The 26,297-nt window shown below is 38.3% G+C and overlaps 1 protein-coding gene across 2 annotated transcripts in view; it reads left to right on the top strand.

The window, feature by feature from the left end:
* UBE2U (ubiquitin conjugating enzyme E2 U) overlaps positions 1-19,742 on the top strand; it is a 64,056-nt gene extending 44,314 nt beyond the window's left edge. Inside the window, exons 6-8 of one of the 2 annotated variants that reach the window (XM_065928634.1) lie at positions 1,758-1,839; positions 13,954-14,048; positions 19,495-19,742. In XM_065928634.1, the coding sequence (XP_065784706.1) occupies positions 1,758-1,839; positions 13,954-14,048; positions 19,495-19,670 (353 nt within the window). In that variant the 3' untranslated portion in view covers positions 19,671-19,742. Of the gene's footprint in view, positions 1-1,757; positions 1,844-13,953; positions 14,049-19,494 lie in introns of those variants that run through there. The other variant, XM_065928644.1, reaches the window with a different exon arrangement.
* The last annotated feature ends 6,555 nt before the right edge of the window (positions 19,743-26,297 follow it).

Below are 26,297 nucleotides of genomic sequence, written 5' to 3'. Positions count from 1 at the left end.
GACTTAAGAAAAAGTTGAAGGAACTGAGACTGCCCTGAGAGCTATCTTCAAATATTAGAGGGATCCTGCCCATGGGAGAGAGATAAATTTACTCAGTATTGCTGAGGGGGTCAGAAGGATGAACAGAGGAAACTCAGATTAAGCCCTCAGATTAAGGAAGGACTGTGTGACCTAAATAACTGTCAATGGAATGGGCAGTCTCAAAATACAGAGAATTTTCTGTCATTGGCAAGGAATCTATTTAGAGGCTGGATGATCATTTGTTGCAGATTCTTGCTTTGTGAAAAATCATGGATCTGTAATGTCACATCAGTCTCCAAGGTTTTGTTTTTTTTGCTTGAAGTGCTGAATTAGAATTTTATTAAACAATGATGTCAGTTTCTATATGAGCTATTTTAACACTGTCTTCATTTCTGTAAGTGATACATAAACAGTCATCAGTATAATGATAAGTTCAGTCAGTTCAGCTTAGTCGCTCAGTTGTGTCCAATTCTTTGCAACCCCATGGACTATAGCACGCCAGGCTTCCTTGTCCATCTCCAGCTTCCAGAGGTTGCTCAAACTCATGTCCATCAGGTGGGTGATGCCATCCAACCATCTCATCCTCTGTCCTCCTCTTCTCCTTCTGTCTTCAATCTCTCCCAGCATCAGGGTCTTTTCCAATGAGTCAGTTCTTAGCATCAGGTAGCCCCAAAGTATTGGAGCTTCAACTTCAGCATCAGTCCTTCCAATGAATATTTTGGACTGATTTCGTTTAGAATTGACTGGTTTGATCTCCTTTCAATCCAAGGGACTCTCAAGCATCTTCTTCAACACCACAATTCAAAAGCATCAATTCTTTGGTGCTCAGCTTTCTTTATAGTCCAACTCTCACATCCATACAATGACTACTGGAAAAACCATAGCCTTGACTAGACGAACCTTTGTTGGCAAAGTAATGTCTGTGTTTTTTAATATGCTGTCTAAGTTGGTCATAGCTTTCTTTCCAAGGAGCAAGCGTCTTTTAATTTCATGGCTGCAGTTACCATCTCCAGTGATTTTGGAGCCCATGAAAATAAATTCTGTCACTGTTTCCATTGTTTCCCCATCTTTTTGCCATGAAGTGATGGGACCGGATGCCATGATCTTAGTTTTTGAATGCTGAGTTTTCACTCTCCTCTTTCACTCTCTTCTTTCACTTTCATCAAGAGACTCTTTAGTTCCTCTTTGCTTTCTGCTGTAAGGGTGGTGTCGTCTGCATATCTGAGGTTACTGATTTTTCTCCTGGCAATCTTGACTGCAGCTTGTGCTTCATCCAGCTCAGCGTTTCTCATGATGTACTCTGCATATAAGTTAAATAAGCAAGGTGACAATATACAGCCTTGACGTACTCCTTTCCCAATTTGGAACCAGTCTGCTGTTCCATGTACAGTTCTAACTGTTGCTTCTTGTGATTGCATAAAGGTTTCGCAGGAGGCAGGTAAGGTGATCTGGTATTCCCATCTCTTTAAGAATTTTCCAGTTTGTAGTGATCCACATGGTCTTTGTATAAGAGTTTGTATAAGTTACAAAGTTACAATCTGATTATTCAAATAACATCCAATATCACAAAATTTAAGTAAAATGAATTTGGGAAGTGTCTAAGGATTGTAATGTGACTTGAACTATGATAGTATGTGTTATTGCCACATACCAACTTAAGACATGAATTATTTTAAACTTTGAACTGTTGTTAAAGAATGTATGCATAGCTCCTTTTTTAATTGTTCTAATTTCAGTTCTTAAAGATCCAAATTTCATTAAACAGTATTATAATTGGAAGAAAGATGATCTAAGACATACTAAAGAATGGAGTTTAAGGTAAGTAATTTTAAGTGTCTAGAATATTTTCCTATGCACCTGAAATATCTATTATTCACTTTCTACTAACTGAACTATTAGAAGAAATCCATTGAGTTTCTTTAAAACCTGAATAAAACTAAGTATCATTTTGTCCTTTCATATGAACCCAGGTGGGAAATATCTTTGCTATCTACTGGCTTCCAAAGATGGAGACAGGACCTGAGCCACCGTGAAGGGATCTCACCATACTTTTCCTATTAATTTTCTTGTTTCCATCCTCATTGTTGTTCAGTCACCAAGTCGTGTCCAACTCTGCAACTCCATGGACTGCGGCATGCCACGCTCCTCTGTCCACCACTATCTCCCAGAGTTTACACAAATTCATGTCCACTGAATCAGTGATGCCATCTAACCATCTCATCCTCTGCCACCCACTTCTCTGTTTGCCTTCAATGTTTCTCAGCATCAGGATCTTTTCCAGTGAGTCAGTTCTTATCATCAAGTGGCCAAAGTATTGAAGTTTCAGCTTACATCAGTCCTTCCAATGAATATTCAGGGTTGATTTCCTTTAAATTGATTGGTTTGATCTCCTTGCAGTCCAAGGGACTCTGAAGAGTTCTCCAGCATCACAATTCAAAAACATCAATTCTTTAGTGCTCACCCTTCTTTATGGTCCAACTCTCACATCTGTATAGATCACCAGTTAGCATTTCATCTTTCTCATAGTTTCAAATACCTTTTCCTCTTTCACAAAAGGATTATTCACTCTGGAACCAAGTATATTAAATTAATGAGGAAGTATGTAACTAAATACAATGATAAATTATGACAGTATCTTTTGGAATTACTTTTAGACCACATTAAGGAAGGGACCTTAATCTCAGCTTTGGTCTTCTGACTTCTGAAGGCATGTTTTTTGCTTCATCTGCTTAGAGCACAGATTCCATCTCTGCTCTATGGTACTGGCTGTGTTGCAGTGGTCATTTATTCCTATGTGTTTATTTCAAAGCATGCAGTGAATGTGCTACCACAAAGTTAGGGGAATTACAGTTCCTATTTTTTTGTATTTACTTCATTTTTTAGTTCCTTGTTAGCATTGTGACCTCTTTACTAGGTGAAAATACAGGATTAATAAAAATAATGTGCTTACTATGAATTTATGTAGACACCAAGGCTCTTAAAATAGACTTTCCTGTCCTTTAATGTCATAGTTCAGATCGAATTTTTTGGTTGGAGAGTTTTTTTCAGTTAATTTCTGCATCAACCTTCCTTTGAGCCAAAATGGAGAAAAGCTTTTGCATTAGATAGATACTTTTCTGCTTTCAGAGTAAATTGCAAGCAGTAGAAAAGTTTTTATGGAGCAGAAGTTGAAGAAGTATGAGCATGCTTTTTGTTTTTTTTTTTTCTGGAAGGCATGCTTCAAGTTTCGCTTAAAGAAACCTACGTAGAATATAAGGTTAATTTTGCTTTGACATGACTTCCTTTTTGATTTCCTCTGACAGAAATACTTTGTTTTATTTGTTTGATTATTGATTCATTATGTAAGGCCAGTCCCGCAGAACTCAAAATGTAGAAAGAGTAGGACCATGTCATTTTCAACTTATCCACCCACTTCTCCCATATGGCTGAAATAATTGTGAGCTGTTGGAGTGCTAGAACATTTTCCAAAATACACTATTTTGAAGTTATAGGTCAGATTATCATGTGCAAGGTAACCCTGTCAGAATAAAACTCTCACACCTTATGCCATCTGGTGGTTGATGAGAATATATTTAGATCAGATGATAACAAAACGTTGATTTAAACAATATTTAAAGTGTTTAAAAGATATATTTATCTGCATAATTTTATTGCATGCAAAGATATAAAGTATGGTGGAATCCATTTTTTAAAATAATTAATAAAAATCTTGTGTTTATCAAAACACATAAGGTGTAATAAAGTGGTCAATTCACGAAATTCAAGTAAAATTTTTGGGAATCTATGCAAGTGAGTAGTTGGTCTATGTGTACATGCAATATGATACCTTATGCATCTCTCTGTTTTTAATATCTGAAAATGCTTTCCTCACACGGAAATTTCCCCGTTTTAAAAGACCCAGAAAATGCAAGTTGAGAGTCTTTCATCTACAGAGTTCAGGAAAGAGACTTATCCCTTCTGCCTCATGGTCTTCCCCCTACTGTCTGGAATCCCATCCCCTCATCAATCAAGACTGATTTGTAAGCTACCCTAAATTCTTTTTTTTTCTCCCTCCCTATTGTTTGGGAACATGAGATCTTTTCACCACTTTGTGCCTTCTGCCTGGGATATCTTTCCCAGCAGGATCTCAAGTGAGGCTTTGGTCTGAGTTAAAAGGTGGAACGTGGGGCACTTAAATGCAGGGACGTGGGAGCCAGACTTTTTGCCTCTGAATCCTGGCTCTGCCAGTTACCAACGCTGTGACCTTGGGCATATTATCTGACTGCTGTGTCCCTCAGTTTCCTTATCTATTAAATGGCAGTAATAACTCTAGCCACCTCCCAAGGAGATTGTGAGGATTAAATATACTGATACGTGCATGTAAAACGCTTCAAACAGTATCTGGTACATGTAAAGTGTGCCCCACTTGAGGTTCACTATTATTCATCTTTTCCTTACTGTGGCCCTAGTTCGATTGTCACATGGGAACTCTTTCTTTCTGGGCAGCATGGGGAATGCGGGTGGGCTGTAGTGTCAGACAGATGTTGGAGAAAGTCTTACCCTCTCTGAGCTTATCTCCTTATCTATTATATGAGATATTACCTACCTTACGAAGTGGTTTTGCATTTGATCTCTTGAATGAGATCATACATAAAAAACCCCACAATGTTTAGCACATGGACATCCAGTAAATATTAGTTCCCAAGGAGAAGGGGTGACAAAAACCCATGTTCCCCAACTTTTTAGAGAATAAAAATAGAAACGTGTAAAACTGTTGAAATTTTCTCAGTCTAGAAACCAAACATCAACACCTATCAAGGCCACATTTATTCTACGCAGGTTCCACTCTACGCAGGTTCTTTTCCCTTCTCTGTCCTGGCAAAGCGCTCCACAAGGATGGCATGAAGACCCAGCTCAGCTGTGTGTTGTGGAACGGTCTCTGCTTCAGGCTCCCGTGTCCCCCCGTCCTTTCCTTCTGGAGCATTCTGTCCCTGTCTTTCTCAGTGCCGTGGTAGGGAAATTCATCTGTTCACGTGGAATGATCGGGGCAGGACCGTTCTTGTAGCTTTGTACTGTTTGCACTTAGCCTGGTACCTGGCAACTAGTAGGCACTTGATTCGTGTAAGTTGAATGATACATACTCACCCTGTTTTCCCACTTAATAAAAGGATTAAATGTGAAGGCAGTTAATTTTAGGAAAAGTAAAATGTTGGGGCCCATTTTAATGTACTGATTATGGTTATATTTGAGGTATTCTAAGGGTATAGTCATAGATCAGTGATTGAAAACTGGAAATATAAATGACTGTCATGAATATTTTATGCAAATTCTTAAGTTTTACACATGTTTTTAGTTAGTATTAATAGGAACTCACTGTCATTATTAGCAGCTCATAAATATTCATGAACCAATCATTTGGTTTGGTGTTCATTTCTAAGGTCTTTTTTCTTTCCTATTGCCTTGCTGGACTTTTGGCTATTCATGAAAAGGCTTTATGTCTACCAAGAAATGGGAAAGAATATGAACCTAGAATCTAATCAGTAGTTCATATTAATTTTCTCTAGAGAAAATGAAAGCTACAAACTAGGAAAGCAGTGCAAGCTTTTCTTTTGACTATCCTTACTTAAGCACATGTAACATGACTTTTACATCATACTCTATACCTAGTGATTGCTTATCTGGTCATGGAAAGAACTATGGCAGTCACCTAAGCTTTGTCAGTCTACAAGTTATCTAAATAAAAGTTATCAATTCTGGAGAAGTTTTACATTCAGTGTGACTTTGGGAGAGAATATTGCCCTTTTCCATACTTTGAAGCACAAAGGAAATGGGAACTAACGTGGTGATACACCTACTGTATGTCGTGCATTCGCTCTTCATTTCCTAATGTGACACTGGCCACACTGTGGAGTGGACAGTTACACCTCCAAGCATAAGCACACGCCTCTAAGTGTAACCCACAAGAATATCCATCAGCCACCTACAAAGCCCCAGCAGATCAGCCTACGCTCCAAGTCAGACCACTTCCCTTGTCATCCAGACAGAGCCTCATGACAAGGTTCCTCGCTTCCCTTTTCAACTGGATTGTGACGCCTAGGTTTCTGGACAGGAGTGTGGAGGAAATGTAGAGGGTAACTGTTATGAATGAAAAAATGAGGCACAAAGAGATAACTAACTTGCCCAAAGTTATTGATAAAAACATACTGTTTTTGAAAACTGAAACTCTATTTCCCATCTGCCTATGAATATGTGCTTATTAAAAGCTTAAAATTTTCAGGTACATGTAAAAATACTACCTACCCAATTACTAACACAAGTCAAGTCTGCTATTGTGAAAAAGTTTTGTGGTTTTGGATCGATTTTAATTCTATTATTAAACAGTGTTAGTTCCTTTTTCCTTCTGTATAAAATGGTTTGTGCATGCGTGCTCAGTCGTGGCCAACTCTTTGCGACCCCCTGGACTGTAGTCCACCACCCTCCTCTGTCCATGAAGTTTTCCAAGCAAGAATACTGGAGTGGGCATTTTCCTACTCCAGGGGATCTTTCCAACCTAGAGATCAAACCTGCATCCCCTGCATTGCAGGCAGATTCTTTATCGCTGAGCCACCAGGGAAGCCCTTTAATAAAAATGGATTGTTGTTACTGTTATTCAGTTGCTGAGTCGTGTCCAACTCCTTGCAACCCGGTGGACGGCTGCACACCAGGCTTCCCAGCCGTTCACCGTCTCGGGAGTTTGCCCAAACTCATGTCCATTGTCATTGATGCCATCCAACCATCTCATCCTCTGTCACTTCCTTCTCAACCTGCTTCAATCTCTCCCAGCATCAGGGTCTTTTCCAGTGAGTTGGCTCTTTGCATCAGATGGCCAAAGTACTGGAGTTTCAGCTTCAGCATCAGTCCTTCCAATGAATATTCAGAGTTGATTTCCTTTAGGATTGATTGGTTTGATCTCCTTGCAGTTCAAGAGACTCTCAAGAGTTTTCTCCAGCACCACAATTCAAAGACATCAATTCTTTGGCACTCAGCCTTCTTTATGGCCCAGTTCTCACATCCATATACAGCTACTGGAAAAACCATAGGTTTGACTATATGAACCTATGTTGGCAAAACAAGTCTCTGCTTTTTAATATGCTGTCTAGGTTTGCCGTAGCTTTCCTTCCAAGGAGTAAGCATATTTTAAAATGGATCATCACGTGTTAAATCAAAATACCAACATAAAACTTTCTTATATTTGTCAAATGTACTCTTAGTTGTACTTTATTTTAAGTGAAGGAGTTAATATTCATTGTTTCTAAGTTCCTGTAGTATCTGATTTTTTGACTGTGTGTTTTAACTCACAAAAATATGTGATCATCCAGTTTCTCCAGTTATATAGAAAGTATCTATTCTGGGTACGTTAATTTAATGTTTGCTTGTGTTATCCTTTTAGGATTATTGACGTTAAATGTTGTTTTTGTAGGTTTACATAATTATATATTTAATGCATTTTAAAGCAGGAATTACATACTTTTTTATTCCCCAAAGGTTAAACCTTGGGTGCCATCTTGTGGTTGAAGGGAGAAATGGCATTAGAATGAGTCAAATGTCTCTTTTTAAAATAAAGACATGGAAAAATTAGAGAAAATTTCTTTTAAAAAATAATTTTACTTAGTGGCTGCTTAGATATTTTTAGAGACTGGAAGCTCAGTATTTCAGGAACATTCAAGTAGCTCTAATCTTCCTTATTTCAAAGTTAAATCTAACATCTTGTGATATTCAGCTACTCCAAATTTCTTTCATTCATTTAACAGACTTTTCTTGAACACCTATTATGCACTTTTACATATGTCTGCAAAGCCATCCAGAAAGTGAGAAATTGCCTCCATCTTATAAGGAAGATCTTAACAGAAAAAAAGAAAAAAACAAATTCGCTAAGGTTACACACTCAGTGAACGACAGAGCTGAAATTCAAATCCAGGCCTACCTAGCAGATGCTACAAGGCATGCCTTATTTGATCAGATTGAGCAGCAGCTCAGACACCAAGCACCTTGGCTTTGGATGTGGGTAGAAAGCATTATTCAGGGGCGATTGCTGTGGTAGGAGGGGCTTCCCAGGTGGAATTAGTGGTAAAGAACCTTCCTGTCAAGTCAGGAAGCGTAAGAGATGTGGGTTCAATCCCCGCGAGTCAGAAAGATGCCCTGGAGGAGGGCGTGGCAACCCACTCCAGTTTTCTTGCCTGGAGAATCCCATGGACAGTGGAGCCTGGCGGGCTACAGTCCATGGGATCGCAAAGAGTCAGACATGACTGAAGAGATTTAGCAGGCACGCACGTTGTGGCAGATGAGAAAGTACTCCTACTGTCCTTCGAAGCAACACAGGTAAGCCTCTTCTGTTTTGTGGACTTGCCCTTTAAGTCTCAGAAAAGAGTCATCATGTCTTTCTCTTTCCTCCTCTTGAGTTTTCTCTTTCTCACAATAAACACACCAAGGTCTCTCAACTGTTTTTTTTAATGAATTTTTTAGTCTTTATTGTTTCTCTCTTATGGATATGATTCATTAATTCTTCTCTCAGAAGGTTACCCCCAGATTTTACCATGGATCTTGGCTGTAGCACAGAATCTGATGGATCTTCCTGTGTTATAGACAGTGTGACTTAAGGCTGCTTCCTCTTTCATCTCTCTTCAGAAAGAGGGGTTTCAATTCAAAAACATACTAGGCTACCCCCCTCCTCCTGCCAAAAAGGGAATCACTTCTTTGGTTCTGCTCCCACATAGAACACTCTTCTGAGAGAGTGGTCTCTCTTTCTCTTTCTCTCTCTCTCCCTCTCGCCATTGCCTACCCCACTCCCCAAGGCCACAGAAACGTGTTGCCTGAATTTACTTACGCCTTGGTCTAAGCAAGGTAAGACTGAAGACAGCTGTGGTTCCCTAAAGGCTTATTAGTGTATATTTTACCTGAAGGGAAGGATAAAAAGGAGACCAAGAAGTTTCTTAGAGCATGTTACTGAAAGTCAGGTTACTAGATAGAAGGATGTAATAAGTTTTATGACACTTGTTATGTACATAGAGCAACTTCTCAAGAATGTGTAGCAGTTTACAGAGCCACCAAAATGATACAAGAATTTAATAAGAAAAAACATTAGGGTTTTTTGCTTTGTTACTTTTAATATTTATTGCACCTTCCCTTATAGTCATTTTAATTGCATTTTTAATTTTAAAATTGTGACAATCAAGATTTTTTTACAATTTATGTTTTCAGTTAGATAAAGGCAAATGTTTAAATGAAAGAGGAAATATCAATAGTATATAGTTTCTTAAGGACAAAGATTTACCACTGGGGGAGAAACGGTATAAATCAAGTTATACTGTTTTCTAACTAAAGTCATGTTTGTTTTGGGGAAAATAAGATTATAATGATTTTGCTTGTTTTGGAATTCATACAAGACTTACAGAGCTAGACATGGTGTACATTCCTGCTAGTTAGAGTGGCTAGAACTCTTAATTCAAAGGACATTGGATGGAAACTTCAGAAGGGTCATACGCTAGGAATGGGGCTATAAAGATAAAAAAAGATAGGGCTAACTCATGTCCGATTCTTGCGATCCCATGAACTGTAGCCTGCCAGGCTCCTCTGTCCATGGGATTCTCGAGGCAAGAATACTGGAGTGGGTTGCCATTTCCTCCTCCAGGGGACCTTCCTGATCCAGGAATTGAACCCTGGTCTCCTGCATTGCAGGCAGATGCTTTATGGACTGAGCTTGTCTCCAGGTAAAGGCTATTCTGGACCCCTGTGGAAGCCTAAACACAAACCTTGAAGGACTAAAGTGATTTGTAAGATACTGAACTTCATGCCACAGCAATGGACAACTATATGTAAAGGAAAATAACAAAATTCAGCACCCGGCAACATGAAATTTACATTGTCCATCATCCCATCAAAATGATCAGTTGTACAAAAAAGCAGGAAAATATAATTCATAGCCAAAAGAAAATCTATCAGTATAAATAGATCCATAACTGATAGAGATAATAGAATTAGTAAGTGTGAACCTTAATGCAGCTTTTATACATCTTATGAAATATACTCAAGGATCTGAAGAAAATCATGAATATAATGAAAAGTACTGGAAGATATACAAAAGAGTGATGGAACATCCAGAGATAAAATAAATACAAAATACTTTAAATACACACTATATGGAAAGAAGCAAATTAGATACTGAAGAAGAAATGACTGATGAACTTGAAAATGTAGCAATAAACACTTTTGAAAGTAAGCATAGTGAGAAAAAAGATTTAAAGCCCCAATGGGCTGTGGAGAAGGAAATGGCAACCCACTCCAGTACTCTTGGGTGGAGAATCCCATGGATGGAGGAGCCTGGTGGGCTACAGTCCACAGGGTCGCAAAGAGTTGGACACGACTGAGTGACTTCACTTTCACTTTCTTTCAAAATACACATAATTGGTGTACTCCCAAAAAACTGACAGGAAAAATATGCAAAGAAATAATTACGACTGAAAATTTTCCAAATTTGATAAAAGATACAAACTCAGAGGCCAAGAAGCTCAACAAATCCCAAGAAGCAGAAGTATAAAGAAACCATTCCAAGACATACAAAAATCAGATTGCTATTACTCAGTGATAGGAGAAAATCTTAAAAGCAATGAAGGTTAAACACACATACACACTGCATATAGAGGAACAAAGATAAGAACAACCAATAACTTCTTGTCAGAAAACTTGCAAGCCAAAAGATAATGGATGCCAGTTTTAAAGTGTTTAGAAGAAATTGTTAACCTAGAGGTTCATCAGTTCAGTTCAGTTCAGTTCAGTCGCTCAGTCATGTCTGACTCTTTCCGACCCCATGGACTACAGCATGCCAGGCCTCCCTGTCCATCACCAGCTCCCAGAGTTTACTCAAACTCATGTCCATTGAGTTGGTGATGCCATCCAACCATCTCATCCTCTGTCGTCCCCTTCTCCTCCCACCTTCAATCTTTCCCAGCATCAGGTCTTTTCAAATGAGTCAGCTCTTTGCATCAGGTGGCCAAAGTATTGGAGTTTTCAGCTTCAACATCAGTTCTTCCAATGAATATTCAGGACTAATGTCCTTTAGGATGGACTGGTTGGATCTCCTTGCAGTCCAAGGGACTCTCAAGAGTCTTCTCCAACACCACAGTTCAAAAGCATCAATTCTTTGGCCCTCAGCTTTCTTTATGATTCAACTCTCACATCCACACACGACTCCTGGAAAAATCATAGCTTTGACTAGACGGACCATCCTATACAATTCATGGAATTCACCAGGCCAGAATATTGGAGTGGTTAGCCTTTCCCTTCTCCAGGAGATCTTCCCAACCCAGGGATCAAACTCATGTCTCTCACATTGCATGCAGATTCTTTACCAGCTGAGCCACCAGGGAAGCCTGAGAATACTGGAATGGGTAGCCTATCCCTTCTCCAGCAGATCTTCCCAACACAGGAATCAAACTAGGGTCTCCTGCATTGTAGGCAGATTCTTTACCAGCTGAGCTACCAGTGAAAAGGAAAGATATATCCATCTGAATGCAGAGTTCCAAAGAATTGCAAGGAGAGATAAGAAAAAACTTCCTAAGTGATCAATGCAAAGAAATAGAGGAAAACAATAGAATGGAAAAGACTAGAGATCTCTTCAAGAAAATTAGAGATACCAAGGGAACATTCCATGCAAAGATGGGCTCAATAAAGGACAGAGTTTATACCCTGTGAAAATCTCTCTAAAATGAAGAATTTTTCGCATCAGTGAATAAAAAAAATGGATGAAATGAATGAATTTCTTGAAAGACAACATCTACCAACACTCACTTGAAAAAAAAAAAGGATAAACTAAATAATCCTATGTCTAATAAAGAAATTAAATTGATAGCTAAAAGCCTTTACACAAGGACAACTCCAAGCCAAATGTCTAGAATTTTCTAGACATTTAAGAAAAAATGCCACTGTACACAAACTTTCAGAAAGTAGAAGGGGAGTATATTCCATTATCTGTTAAAAGTCAGCATTACCTCAATAACAACACCAAAGACAGCACAAAACAACAACAACAACAAAAATCCTACAAATCAATATATCTTATATATATACATACAGGAAAACAATTTAGCAAACTGAATGTAAATATATACATTTTAAATATGGTTTAAATGTTAAATATTTTTTTAAAAAATGTTAAAGCAGGGTTACATGCCTGGTATAAATCCAGTTGGTCACAATTAAATATAATAAGTAATTATGATAATTATATGACCAGGTGGGATTTACACTAGGAATGTAATCTTGGCTTAATATTTGAAAAATTCAAACAATATAAAATAAAATAAGAAATCAGATCATCTCAATAGGTAAAATTTCAACATCAAATCCTGACTTAATAAAAAGCTCTCAGTAAACTAAGAATAGGAAAGAGCTTCCTCAACCTTATAAAGTACATCTATGAAAATACTATAGTCGACATTCATGATAGTAAAAGACAATATTTTGCCACTAATGTCAGGAACAATGCAAGGCTGTCTTCCCTCAGCATCACCATGCAACATTTTATTGGAGGTTTATTTTCATCATAGCACATATCACATCTGATATATCTTGATTTTCACATTCGCTCATTTTTGTCTCCTCTTGATGGGCCAGGGACCTTGTCTGCCTTGGTCTCCCTGTATCATTAGCTCCTAGAATAGCACTTGGCACACGGTACATGCTCCATGAATAGTTTTCAAATGAATGAACTTTTTAGTAGTATTGTGTATGAACAAGGTACACCTGTGGGGCAAAAACATTTCTATCCTACGTAATTTCAGTTACAATAAGCAGTGTTTTCACCGAAAGTTTTCTTATCATAGTAAAAAAATTAATCATCCCCAAAAGAAATTTTTGTAAAAATTTTCATTTCCATATATGAACTCCTTCTCTAAGGAAATGCTGTGGTAGCTTGACGGGTTCCTTGATGTCTTCTACCAGGTATGTCAAGAATTTTTCTGGTGAAGTTGTTCTCTTGTGTAGAGGGTTGAAGTGTTCCACCCCAAACTCATGTCCACCCAGCACCTCAGATTATAACCTTATTTCAAAAGAGGATCTTTGGAGATATCATTAGTTAAGATGAAGCTATACTAAATTAAGGGAGGCCCTAAATCCAATGGCTGGTGTCCTTATAAGAAGAGAAAAGGACACAGAGACAGGAAAGAAGGTCATGTGGTGATGGAGGCAGAGATCGGAATAATGATGGTAGAAGCCAGGATCATCAAGGATTGCTGGGAACTAGTGGAAGCTAGGAAGAGGCAAAGAAGGATTCTCCCTTGAAGCCTTTGGGGGAAGCATGGTCCTGCCAACAGCTTGTTTCTAGACTTTAGTCTCCAAAACCATGAGAAATTAAATGTCTGTTATTTTAGGTCACTGTGTTTGTAGTGATTTGTTATGACTGCTCTAAGAAATTAACCTACCTTGACATACCAAATGATGTTTTTATTGCTCTTAAAATATTACTCTAACACCATATTTGTTTACTTTTCTAGATACTCTTCCACTGGAAAACGCATACAGAGTAGTTTCAGTTTACCATTGCATTAGTCAATACTCAGAATGGCACCATAGTCAAAACTCATTGCTCTGCTTCTTGGGTTCATTGGATTTGTTGGCCTTATTTTTTTCAAAAGTAATGTACACGTCCCAAAATTCATAGAAATTAGACAATTTCTTCTTCGTCTTTTAACTAAGTGCAAATGTTTTTAATAGATTTTTTTTAACCTAAGTTTCAAGAATAGGTCACTCAAACCTTATACGTAGTCTTCCAGAAAACAGAGGGGAAAAAAAACTCACCAACTTATTCAACACATTGACATCAAAAGTTAGCAATGATTTTTTAAATATTATTTTTCTAGAAATTGGTTTGGCCTATCCATTTATATTCATAAGTGACAGCTTCTTCTTTTTGTATTCTAGGTATATTGCTGCCATATCTCGGATTGCTAGAGAAAATATAAATGCTCAGAAAGTCAATTATCAAACTAGAAGAAGTTATACCTGCGTACCTCCGAGTAAACTGAGTTCAATCTATTTGTTTTACTTTGTTTTAAGGACTAAGATACTAGTCGCATTAATGCATTTAAATTTTTGTTTAGTTCAACTAAGTTGAAATGTGTGAGGTCTAATCGTTTGTTCTCCTTTTGAAGTTGCTTTATTAACTCTGACTAACAAAATAAATTCAGTAAATTACTTATATAAGAATTGGAGCTTTGAAAAAAAATGGATTAGTTTTACTCTCAAGCTTTTGTAGCCTTTAATAGGTGAATACACAGTTTAAAAATCTAAGGCTAAATTTCAAAATGTATAAAAGTAGCAAAAATAAGCAAAACACTAAACTGACTCCTAGAGCTCATTTTAGATTTAGAGAGAACTGCAAAATGACTAAAAAGAAAGGAATAAGTTAGTTGAGATATTTTGGTTATTTTATTTTTTTAGAATTAATGTTTTTCAGAGAAACATTTGGAGCAGATTGGGGGCAGGTCTTAAGCAATAAGAGAGAGCTGGTAATTTATCATGGAAATCAGCTACTGTAGAAGGGAAAGCAAAATGTTTGGGGTCAGAGAATTTGGGTGGACCCAGCAGGTCTGTGTGATTATAGGACAACCTCTTAACCTCTGAGCTTCAGTTTCTTCTTCCTCAGCTAGAGCTGGAAAAATGTTCAATATGTATTTGTTTCTAAAATCCTTCCCTGCCTCACAGGAGTCTTGTGACTAAATGACTCCACATAGGTGAAAAGTCTTTGTGAACTGGGAAGTCTTGTGAACTATTAGTTACTGCTTTTGCTGTTGCCTGTCCTTGAAACACAACCACATCTAATTCCCAGGCGCAGGCAGTAACCTTCGTTCAGTGATTCTTCAGGGTCCTTCTCCCTTATCTCTAACTTCCTGTTCCCAGGCTCCATATCTATCTGGTTAAGTTGATGATTACAATAATTTCTGTTCATGCTTTGTCAGACTGCTTTCTACAGCTCAAATCTGCTTATGTTTTTCACATATCTAAAACCTCTTGTTTATCATTTCCTTCAGGATAAAATTTCTACCCTTTGATAAGGCAAAGTCCTTAATACTCTAATATCTGTCTGCCTTTCCCGTGATATCATTTACTGATGTTTCACTTACACCATAAACACCACACTGACTTAGGAGGTCATGGTTGTTTATTCCTGTCTTCGTTTCAAAAAAATTTGAGAGATGCAACGTTTTCTTATACCCCAACCCCTCAAAGACCATTGCTTCCTTTTTCTTCCTTTCTAGTACCTAATCCTTTGAGATTCAACTCAGGTTTTTCTAAGAATCTTTCCCTGTGGGCTCTCATAGCATTTCTATCATGCCTTATCATGCTGTATTAGTTTTCTAGTGGTATGTAACAAATTGCCATATACTTAATGGCTTATAACAACACATATTTTTATTTCAATTTCTGTGTGCTCAGAGACAAGGCAAAGTGTAGCAGGACCCTCTGGTTGGGATCTCATTATGCTGTGGTCCAGGTGTCAGCTGGGCTGCATTCTCATCTGGAGGCTCGAATGGGGAATCTGTTTGTTGTAAGCTCACTGAGGTGAATGCACAGAATTGTTGACAGAATTCACTCCCTTTTGTCTTTACTAAGGCTTTTCTTGCTGGCTGTATGCTGGAGGCCTTCCTATGCTTTTAAGGTTGCCTGCAGTTCATTGTCGTGTGGGCTTCCCTAACACAGCCTCCTGCTTCATCCGCCCAGCAACGAGAGTCTCTAGAACAAGTCCGATAGCAAGGCAGAATCTTACATAATGTGACATAATCATGGAGATGAGATTTCATTACCTTTGGCATATTTCATTGATTAGAAGCAAGTAGCAAGTCCTACCCACACTCAAAAGGGAAAGGATTACACAAAGGTGTTAACACCAGAATGTGGAGATCATAGCAAGTCACTTTAGAGTCTGTCCACCACACATGCCATGTTATAATGGTCTCTTTATGGCCAGTCTCATTCAATAGAAAGTGACTTCCTTGAGGGAAGGGGCTGCTGACCTCTCTGCACAGTAATAGGCTTGTAGTAGTCATTCAGTGCTCATAAACAAATGAGTAAATGAACGATAGAATGGAGTAGAGTTGTCATGGTTTCAGCAGCCCTGTGATTTTGGAGAAAAGGGGAATGAACTCGTGGTGATTGAGAAAAAGTAAGAAATGTGAGCTGGGAGAGAGAACGTCCAGTAACTCATTTAATTTCTAGTGCTGAGTCATGTCCGCTTTGAAATTGAGGTAGACTCTCCTTTCTGTCTAATCTTCCTGCTAAGAGAAGATACTATACCTAAGAGGTTGTGACCAATTAGATTATTGTTCAGAAATCTTCACTCCCTATCATGTTCTACCACCACGGGCAAAATATACTCCCTTGACCCTTGACTTTGAGCTTTGCCATACTACTTGCTTTGATCAATGGTATTTTAGTGAGGTGTGATGTGCTCAGAGTTTGGGAAGGGTTTGTGCAATTTGGTTTGCTCTTTTTCACCTCTGCCATCATCCCAAGAGCATGCCTGGACTAGCTGGTCACCAAGCTTCGCAACCAAGCTTCCCAGCCATTCCCAACCCAGAGAGGCCAACTCTCAGCTGACCTGTAGATGTGTAACCTAAACAGATGCTTGTTGTCATATGTCACTGGGATCTTGTGGTTGTTTATAATGTAGAAAGAGTGAGCTTATCCAGGATACCAAAGGGAAATATGGCTCAGCTATAAAAGAAATGAACTCTGTGCTTCCCTTTTGCAGAGAAGGGTTAGCATATCATAATTTGCTAATGTGAAAAAAATTAATCTCAAATTTTGGAGGTGGGAGTAAAGAAGAGGCCGTAATTCTTGAGGAGCTGTGCGTATCATACATGGCAGTTTTCTCAGCAATTTCATGCAGCTCTTCACACACTCTCACTTTACAGATGTGAGGGCTTCATAGAAACCTCCATGAGCTCACAATGTCTGTCCTATGTAGAGTGGCTGGCTGTATGCAGCATCTTGTACTCCCCTTGCACTTCTGGTGTTTCCACTCATGTCCCTGCATCAGACTGACATAAAGCAGTGATGTTCTTCCAGCTATGGCCTTCCATAGTTCTCCAGCTATGGCCTTCCAGACTTCACTGTTCCAGGTCTTTCCACACACGTGTGATCCCTGTTTCGTATCTTAAACCTTTCATCCTTATATTACTTATAAGGGCTCTGTTTTTCTATCTGAACTGAGGATGATACAGAAGTGAATGGAAATTAACCATCAGGCAATAAACCAGAGCCCACCAATCAGAACAAAATTTAGTCTCTTCACTGACAAAATTATTTTAAGACTAGAAAAAAAATTTTAAGAAGCAGGGGATCCATCCCTAGGAAGGCATACAAACCATAAGGCAATGAGAATTCGTGCTTCTGTAACTTATTTTAATGTAGTAACAAAGCTATTGGTTCATCCCAACCAGTAAATCCAAGGTTTCTCAGAGGGGTTTATAATGCTTACGATTTTCTGGAGGAACAAAGTTCAAAATAATATTTACTTTTTCTGTGTCACGAGGAAACATTTTTATGCTTATTTTGCATTAGGCTCTGCTAATCTAACCAGAATTTCTCTTTATGCTTCCTGGGAGTGTGGTTTTTGTTTTTGTTTTTTTTAAAAAAAAAAAAATAGTAGGAACTAAGAGGGCAAATAATCAAGGTCATTGACTCCCAATATTCATTCCACTTTAACAACTGCTGTTGACCAATCATAGTAATCTCATTTTCCTTGCCAGTCACTAGCTTAGGAGCAGGGTGTGACACAAACCATCCTGAGAGGAAATATACTAGGAGCTTACAGAGATAGTTTTCCTACTTTTAAAAATGAGACCCTGGAGAAAAGACTCCATTTCTCCTCTGGATATTGCTGTGTCTGATATGACTACTAGAATGACCACACCTCTCTTCACTGTGACTCTGAAGATGAAGACAACAACAGAGATGGTAGAGCAAAACTGTGGAAAGAATGTCCTAAATGACATCGTGAGCCACTGTATCATTCAGTCCTGCCCTTCCTCTGATCTTCCTCTTCTATGAGATGAGACACTTCTGTATTGTTTAAACTGGTTTGAACAGTATTTCTTGTGACCAAAAGCATATGAACTCAGAACAGCTCAAACATGGCTAGAAAGAAGCATAGTTAATCCATCAATGATATGTTCATAAAGAAGATTTTCTCAAGGAAAAGAGAATTTAGTTCTAAATTAATGAAATCTAGAGATTAATGTTAAAGTATAAAAATAAAAACTCAATAATTGGTGACATCAGACTTCTTATAGAATAATGGCAGCTGTCTAAACTCAAATCCTCTTAAAATCTTTGCAATAATCAAATCAAGAGAACAATTCATTCATAATCCTTGCCTATAGCACAACTAGAAGACAATGAATATGACAAGGTTCATTCGATTTGTTACTGGGGAAATAAACACAGAACTATTATGAGACGGAATTTGTCCTGGACCACGTGCTGGACAATGAATTAGGGGCAACAGGTACACAGAGGAGAATACAGTGGGATTGTAGGGGTAGCAGAACATAAATAGCACCAACTTGAGTTCATCCCTGGAAAGCAAGTTCCCCTCACTGAGTAGAAATATTGAGAAATAAAGATACTGTATCTGTATTCTTTTAAAATGTAGTAAGTTTATTTCCCTGTTTATGAGACCGATACAAGAAAGATGAGACTTCTTTGCATGATATATGAGGCGTTCCTAACCTGGCCTCAGCCTAACTAGCCAGCTCCACTCAACTGTCCACACACTGTAACACCGTGATTTGGGATCCAGCAGACCAGTGATTAACTATTATAAGCTGAATGTCCTTGGACAATTTACTGCAGGCTACTTAGTCTCAATTGTCTCATCCTTAAAGTAAAGATAATAATACCTGTCCATCAGAAGCATTGTGTATAAGTTAAATTATATTTTGCATGTAGCACATGCTTAGCATAGCACCTGGCAGAGCGTGGATACTGAAACATCAACTCTGATTACCTCCAAACCTGCCAAGTTCTCTCTCTCATACCTATGTGCTGTGGTCTGTGCTGTGTCCTCCATCTAAAGCGGTCCCGTCTCCTTCCTTTGCCCCTCTCTCTTCAGCAAACTTCTTGGCTTTCAAAGCCCACATCTGTTTTCCCTTAGATCCAGTGATTCCATCCTTGTGCTCACATCTGTGTGAAGCACTCAGGGACAACTTTCGCTTGTACACCTACTGGCACTTAGCAAGGGCTCAGTAAATATATGAGCATAAGAAGATTGACCAAAATGAAAAGAATGATTTTTGAAAAATAAGCTCATTGCAATTGTAAAATTTAGAAACTTTCAAAAGATTACTTGCATTCACTTAGATGATCTTAGGCGTTATGGTACAAATGCAGGGACACTTTCTTTTACTGTTTTTCCTGCCATGTCTATTCAATTTCTGTTTTACGTGTTTCTCATTATAGCTCAAACTTCTCCTGATTCACAAACTGAAACAGATACTGTCACAAAGAAGGACCAAAAAAAGGAATGGTGGAAGAGAAAGTCGGTTGAAATTAGCGTAAATGAGCCATGGGAAAACGAAGTGGACGATCTGGTTGCCTGGACCAACTCCCTTGATACAGATGCTTTGGAAGATTAAGCTCCAGGATTTAAAAAATGAACAGTCTCAACCACAGCTCAGCTTCATGGGGCAACTCTGGAAGACTCACAGCTTGGCTTCCTTTTTTTTTTTTTTCAAGTTTGTCTCATGCTTTCACTGCAAGAACAAATTAGAAATATGTGTGAATCAGTGAATATGTTGCTTTGGATTTTTTTGAGCTCTCTTTCATTGTTTGACCCCCAAGTTAGCCAAGCAGCAGTATTCATTATGTTTTTCCAATTAGTGGTATTATATCCAGAGTTTTAGACTACCAGACACACATTTTTGTTGGCAGGATTTGGATCAGGAAGAGGCTAGTATTGGAGAGGAGTACTCAGGAGTTTCAGAGGCTGGACATTAACCCAAGTAGAGAATTCATGGGCTCAGATGGTAAAGAATTTGCCTGCAGTGTAGGAGACCTAGGTCCAATCCCTGGGTTGGGAAGATCCCCTGGAGAAGGGACTGGCTACCCACTTCAGTATTCTTGCCTGGGAATTCCATGGACAGAGAAGCCTGGTGGGCTACAGAGGAGTCCATGGGGTTGCAAGGAGCCTGACATGACTGAGTGACTAACACACACACACACACACACACACACTCACACAGGATCTATACATTTATCTCCATCTGCCTGGTTTAGCATCTTATTTCCTCCATGTTCAAGGGACAGGATGTCATCTGTCCAGTTCACCAGTGTTCCTGTTGTTTTCTCCTAGAGGACATGCTCTATTTTCTCTTTGACCTTAACTAACCATCCCCTTATATTCTCATATCTTTATTCTTTCCCTTCATTTTTTTTTTGTTGTGTTACCCCAACCTGAAAATACACTGAAATCTCTCCTAAGCTACATCTCCACCTCTGACCCTGCATTTTCACCTCCCTCAATACTATATCATTCATATTTTCTCAGATTTATTGATAGTAATCTGTCACAGACTCTCTATTTCTTTAGTTCATGTTTGCATGCAATGCACAATAAAATCTATCTTATGCTAGGTTAAAATTCACTATGATCACCAAAAACTTCCATATTTCCCAAATTCAACAGATGCCGTATCTTAATGGGCCTCTAGGCTATATTGGATATTATTGATCACTTTTCTCTGTGTGTGTTTTTTAGTGTTTATGTGCTAAATGCTAAGTCACTTTAGTCGTGGCCAACTCTTTGCAACCCTGTGGACTGTAGCCCACCAGGCTCCTCTGTCCATGGGATTTTCCAGGCAATAATACTGGAGTGGGTTGCCATTTCCTCCTCCAGGGGATCTTCCTGACCCTGGAATTGAACCCCTGTCTCTTATGTCTCCTGCATTAGGAGGCAGGTTCTTTACCACTAGCGCCACCTGTGAAACCCTTGTTTCAGCCTTGCTTAAAAAAGAGACTTGTAGCTTCCCTACCTACACAACACAGTTCTCCCCCAAACACCACAAATCGTGTGTCTTCCTATCTACCCACCTATCTTTCTACCTATCCATCCATCCATCCTACCTTGGATCGAGGTATTAAACAGGTCTCTCCCTTATTTCTAGAGAAACTGATTTTAGTTGCTATGAAAAAAGACAAAAGCTCTGTCTACATACTTTGATGTCTGGGCACTTCCCTGGCTAGTAGATATTTCCAGGTCTCCCTGTGGTAGTTCATAAAATAAGTTCTCAACAGTTTGTAGTGCTGGATCTTGTTATCCTCCCCAACCAGAACCACACAATTCCAGCAGCTGTCTCAGATCTCTCCTCATTTTATCAATGCTAAAGTACAGTCAGAGCCAAATTCACCACCCCCATCCCGCTCCATAGCAGTTACAGTTCTTTCTACATCTAGTGAAAGAGCCACAGTGCATGGCCTACCCCATACCTCAGTGAAACTACAGAATGTAGCTCAAAGGTGCATTTTGCTGATGGTCCCAACAGAGGTTGGGCTTCTGACTCTTCTCTGATAGTTCTCTAGGAGGACAAGCATGTGAATTGTCAACAGATAAACAACAGTCACCAAGAAGTCCTGGACAGGGCAGTCAATCAAAAATATTTCCTTGATATCAGCTGTCTCATAATGTATTTTATCCTGTCTGTTTCTTATCTTTTCTTTAGGGCAAAGTAGTTGCATTTGTTACTTTCCTTTCCTGCAACCAGAAGACCTGGGGGTGAAAGTGGGTGGTGGGGGCAAGTGGGGAGAGAACAAGTTTTTGTAATAGATACTTTAATTGTTAGAACAGGATAGTTAATTTAGTTACCTTCACTGACCACTCATTCTGGGTCTTCAATATGCATTTCCCTTTTACTCCTAGCTCTTGGTGGAAGGTTCTTTTTGTCTGTAGCCCAGTGCTGTCCTCTACACATTTTTCTTGGACATCTTGCCGCTATGAGAGTTGCACCACCCATGTGTATTCTTACTCTCTGACTTTTTACTACCTGCCTTAAAAGACCTTTGCTTTCTTTAACTTTCCAGTGTACCTGAAACTCAACAGGCCCAACTTAAACTCATTTCCTCCTCCTCATCCCACCCCCAGCAGACTACTTCCTGCCTCTTATGCTTCTTTTTTCAGTTAGGGAATAACCACAAGATAAAAACTTGGGGATTACTATAGACTTCACTCTTTCATTTATGGCTTGTTGATGCCCAAGATTTAGCATATTGTCCATTCAATATCTTAAATCCATCTTCTCATTCCTGTCCTCACCATCACTGTATATTTTGAAGCCCTTTTCATCCACAGATGAGATTATACTTTTTTTTTTTTTTTGGATGACATCATTCACCTACCTAAAATTCTCCAGGGAATCTCTACCTGAAAGATAAGGTCCACATCACTGTGTGCACCATGTCAGCCCTCACCCACCCTCTTCATCCTCATCCACTGCGATTCCCCACCTTGTGCCTGAACTCCTTCTGCTTTCCCACATGTAACAAGCTCTCTTCCATCTCACTGTCTCTGCTTATGTTATTTTCTCTTCCCGTAATCCTTTTCCCGTCCTCACTTGATCAACTCCTCTTCATCCCCCGAAACTCATTCAGGTACCATCTCCACAACATCTTCTCTGCACACCACATACCCACCCCCAGACTCCCCATAGAGTGTGTGTGTAGCTGTGTAAAGTTATATTGTTATATGTTTGCCCATCTGACTCTCCCACTAAATCTTCAAAGTATAAGCTAACCAGATAGAAATCCATTTTAGGAGATCTCATCATGTAGGACCCACATTCCAACAGCTGCCACAATTCTTTCCACCTCAAACAAAAGCTGCTGTTTCGGATAAAGGCAAATATGATAAGCACTTACAGGTGAAATCTTTAAAAAAAAAAAAGGTACAAATTAACCTATTTACAAAACAGAAATAGATCACAGAGATAGAAAACAAGGTTACCAAAGGGGGAAAGCGAGGAGAGTGATAATTTGGGAGATTGGGACTGACATATACACACCTCTCTATATAAAATAGATAACTAATAAGGGCCTACAGTTTAGCACAGGGAACTCTACTCAGTACTCTGTAATGACCTATACTGGAACAGAATCTTAAAAAGTGGGTATAAAGCAAATAGCTAAATATGTAAATGAAGCTTTTTGGAAAAAAAACCCAACTACTATTTCATTGGGGGGCTTCCCTGATAGCTCAGTTGGTAAAGAATCCGCCTGCAATGCATTGTCTTAGAATCTACTAAAAAATAAATTTGGAAAACTCAAGTGATGAGAAGGGAAGCTTTCATTAACAAGCAGCAATATCTAAACAAATTTGATTCTGAAAATAGATGTTTTAAAAAAAAAACAACAGCTTCAGTGATGTATGATTGACATACAATTAATTGAACTATTTAAAGCATGCAGCTTGAAACACTTTATGAAACAGCCATGTAATCATCACTACCATTAAGATTGTAAACATATCTGTCACTCGCAGAACTTTACTCCTGCCTTTTTGTAATGTCTCTCTCCTGTCTCAGCACTTCCTGCCCTTGACTCTCATTCCCAGACCATCCCTGATCTGCTTTCTGACCTTATAGATTAGTGTGAATTTTCCACAGTTTTATATAAATGGAATCATACTGTAAGTACTTGTTTTTGTCTAGCTTCTTTCACTCAGTACAATTATTTTGAGATTGATTCATGTTTTGTGTATATCATTCATCTTTAGTGCTAAGTAGTATTCCACTGTATAGAAATACTGCAGCTTGTTTATCCATTCACCTGTTGATGGGTATTTGAGTTGTTTTAAACTGGAAACTGTTACAAATATAAAAGTTGCTGTGGTAGATTCACCCTAAGATGACACAGTGAGTCATGCTCTTGTAGAATCCCTTCTCCTTGAGTGTAAACAGAACCTGTGACTTTTTCTAGCCAAAAGAATATGACAAAGGTGATTGGATACTCACCTCTGTCAATAATGTTTTGTTATATAAGACTCCATCTTAGCAGATTGGAGAGAGATTCTCCTGCTGGCTTTCAGGAAGTAAGCTGTCATGTTATAAGAGGCCCACGTGGCCAGGAAATGCTCATGGCTTCTAGGAGCTAAAAATAGTCCCTGGATGACAGCCAGCAATAAAATAGTGACCTTGGCCCTACAACCACAAGGAATTGAATCTGTCACCATGTGAGTTGGAAAAAGCTTGAATTCCAGAAAGGAATGCAGTGTGGCCAATACCTTGGATGCAGTTAAGAGATCTTAAGCATCCTACTAAGCCATGACTGGACTCCTGACCCATGGAAACTGTGAGATAGTGAGTATATGTGTTTTTTCAACTGCTAAAATTTGGGGAAATTTGTCATGCAAAAATAGAAGATTAATACAGCTGATAGAAACACTTATGCAAACATTCTTGAATGGACACATGCTTTATTTTCTCTTGGGTAAATACCTAGAATTGAAATGGCTGGATCATATGGTGACATTTTTAAGAAATGGCCAACTATTTTTCAAAAGGATTTTGCTGTTCTACTTTCTCACCAGCAGTGCATGAGAGTTCTAGTTCCTCTACTTCCTGGCCAACACTTGGCATGTTCATTCTTTCAAATGTTAGTCATTCCAAAAGGTGTGTATTGGTATATCATTGTTGTTTATATTTATGTTTCCCTGAAGACTGTGATGATAAGCATCATGTGCTTATTTACCATCCTTTTATCTTCTCTGATGAAGTATCTGTTCAAATCTTTTATCCATTTTTTATTGTTTTTTCCCTGTTATTAAGTTTTTAGAGTTTTTTATTTTTTCTGGATACAAGTCCTTTATCAGATAAGTGACTTACAGATTTATAATTTACAAACAAGTAACTAGTCTGCCACCTGATTTTTCATTATCTTAACGGAATCTTCAAAAAGCAGAAGTTTTTAATTTTGATAAAGTCCTACATATGTTTTGTTTCTATTATAGATTGTGTATTGTATCTAGAAAACTCTTGCCTAACCCAAGGTAACAAAATTTTCTCTTATTATTTCCTGTAGAAATTTTATAACTTTAGGTTTTACATTTAGGTTCTACGATGCATTTTGAGTTGCATATGGTATAAGGAATGGATCAAAATTATGTGTGTGTTCCTTCCTTTCCCTTCCTACCTCCTTTGCTTCCTTCCTTCGTTCTTCCCTTTCTTTTTTTCTCCATTTGTTCAAAACACTATCCTTTCTCCACTGAATTATTTTAGGATCTTTGTCAGAAGGCAATTATCCATATATGTATGGGTCTATTTCTAGACTCTGTGATCCACTGACCTGTGTATGTTTACATCAATACCATATTGTCTTGATTATACTATTGTTTTAATTTCTTGTTTTAAAACAAGTTAATATTAGCCCTCTAGTTTTGTTAGTTTATTTCAAAATTATTTTGACTATTCTAGATTCTTTATATCTCTATGAGAAATATAGAAATAATTTCTATATTATCTTAGGAGAAGCCTATCAATTTCTACAAAAAAAGTCATGTGAAGATTTTTATTGGGATTACAGTGAATCTCTGGGTCAATTTGAAAAGAATTGACATATTTACTATATTGAGTCTTCTCACTCATGAATTCTCCTTTATTTGGATCTTCTGTAATATCTCTTAAAATTCTTTCTAATTTTCAGTTGTCCATGTGTAGAATATGGAAGTTAGATTTTGTCTGATGATATTCCTGTCTGTTGGGCTTCCCAAGTGGCACTAGTGGTGAAGAACCGATTTGCCAACGCAGGAGATGTAAAGAGATGTGGGCTCGATCCCTGGGTCGGGAAGATCCCCTGGAAGAGAGCATGGCAGCCCACTCCAGTATTCCAGCCTAGAGAATCCCATGGACAGAGGAGCATGGCAGGCTACAGTCTATAGCATCGCAAAGAGTGACTTAGCATTAGCATTGAGATAAAATATGATCTTTTTAGATTATTAATGTGGTAAATTACATTGATTTATTGTTTAAAATATTAAACCAACTTTGCATTCCCAGGGTAAACTTCACTTAGTCATGGTATGTTATCCTTTTATATATTATTAATTTGATTTGCTATCATATTGTTTAGAATTTTTATATCTATGTCCATGAGGAAAATCAACTATAAGTTTTCTTCAAATGTGTTTGTCTAGGTTTGATATCAGAGTAGTGCTAGTCTCATAGAATGAATTGGGAAGAATTCCCTTCTTTTTAATTTTCTGGAAGAGTTTTTGCAGA

Source organism: Muntiacus reevesi, chromosome 1 (genome assembly GCF_963930625.1).
Source record: "Muntiacus reevesi chromosome 1, mMunRee1.1, whole genome shotgun sequence".
Classification (NCBI taxonomy): Eukaryota; Metazoa; Chordata; class Mammalia; order Artiodactyla; family Cervidae; genus Muntiacus; species Muntiacus reevesi.
Note: the sequence above shows the minus strand (reverse complement) of the source record. Positions and strands in the feature narration are given on the sequence as shown.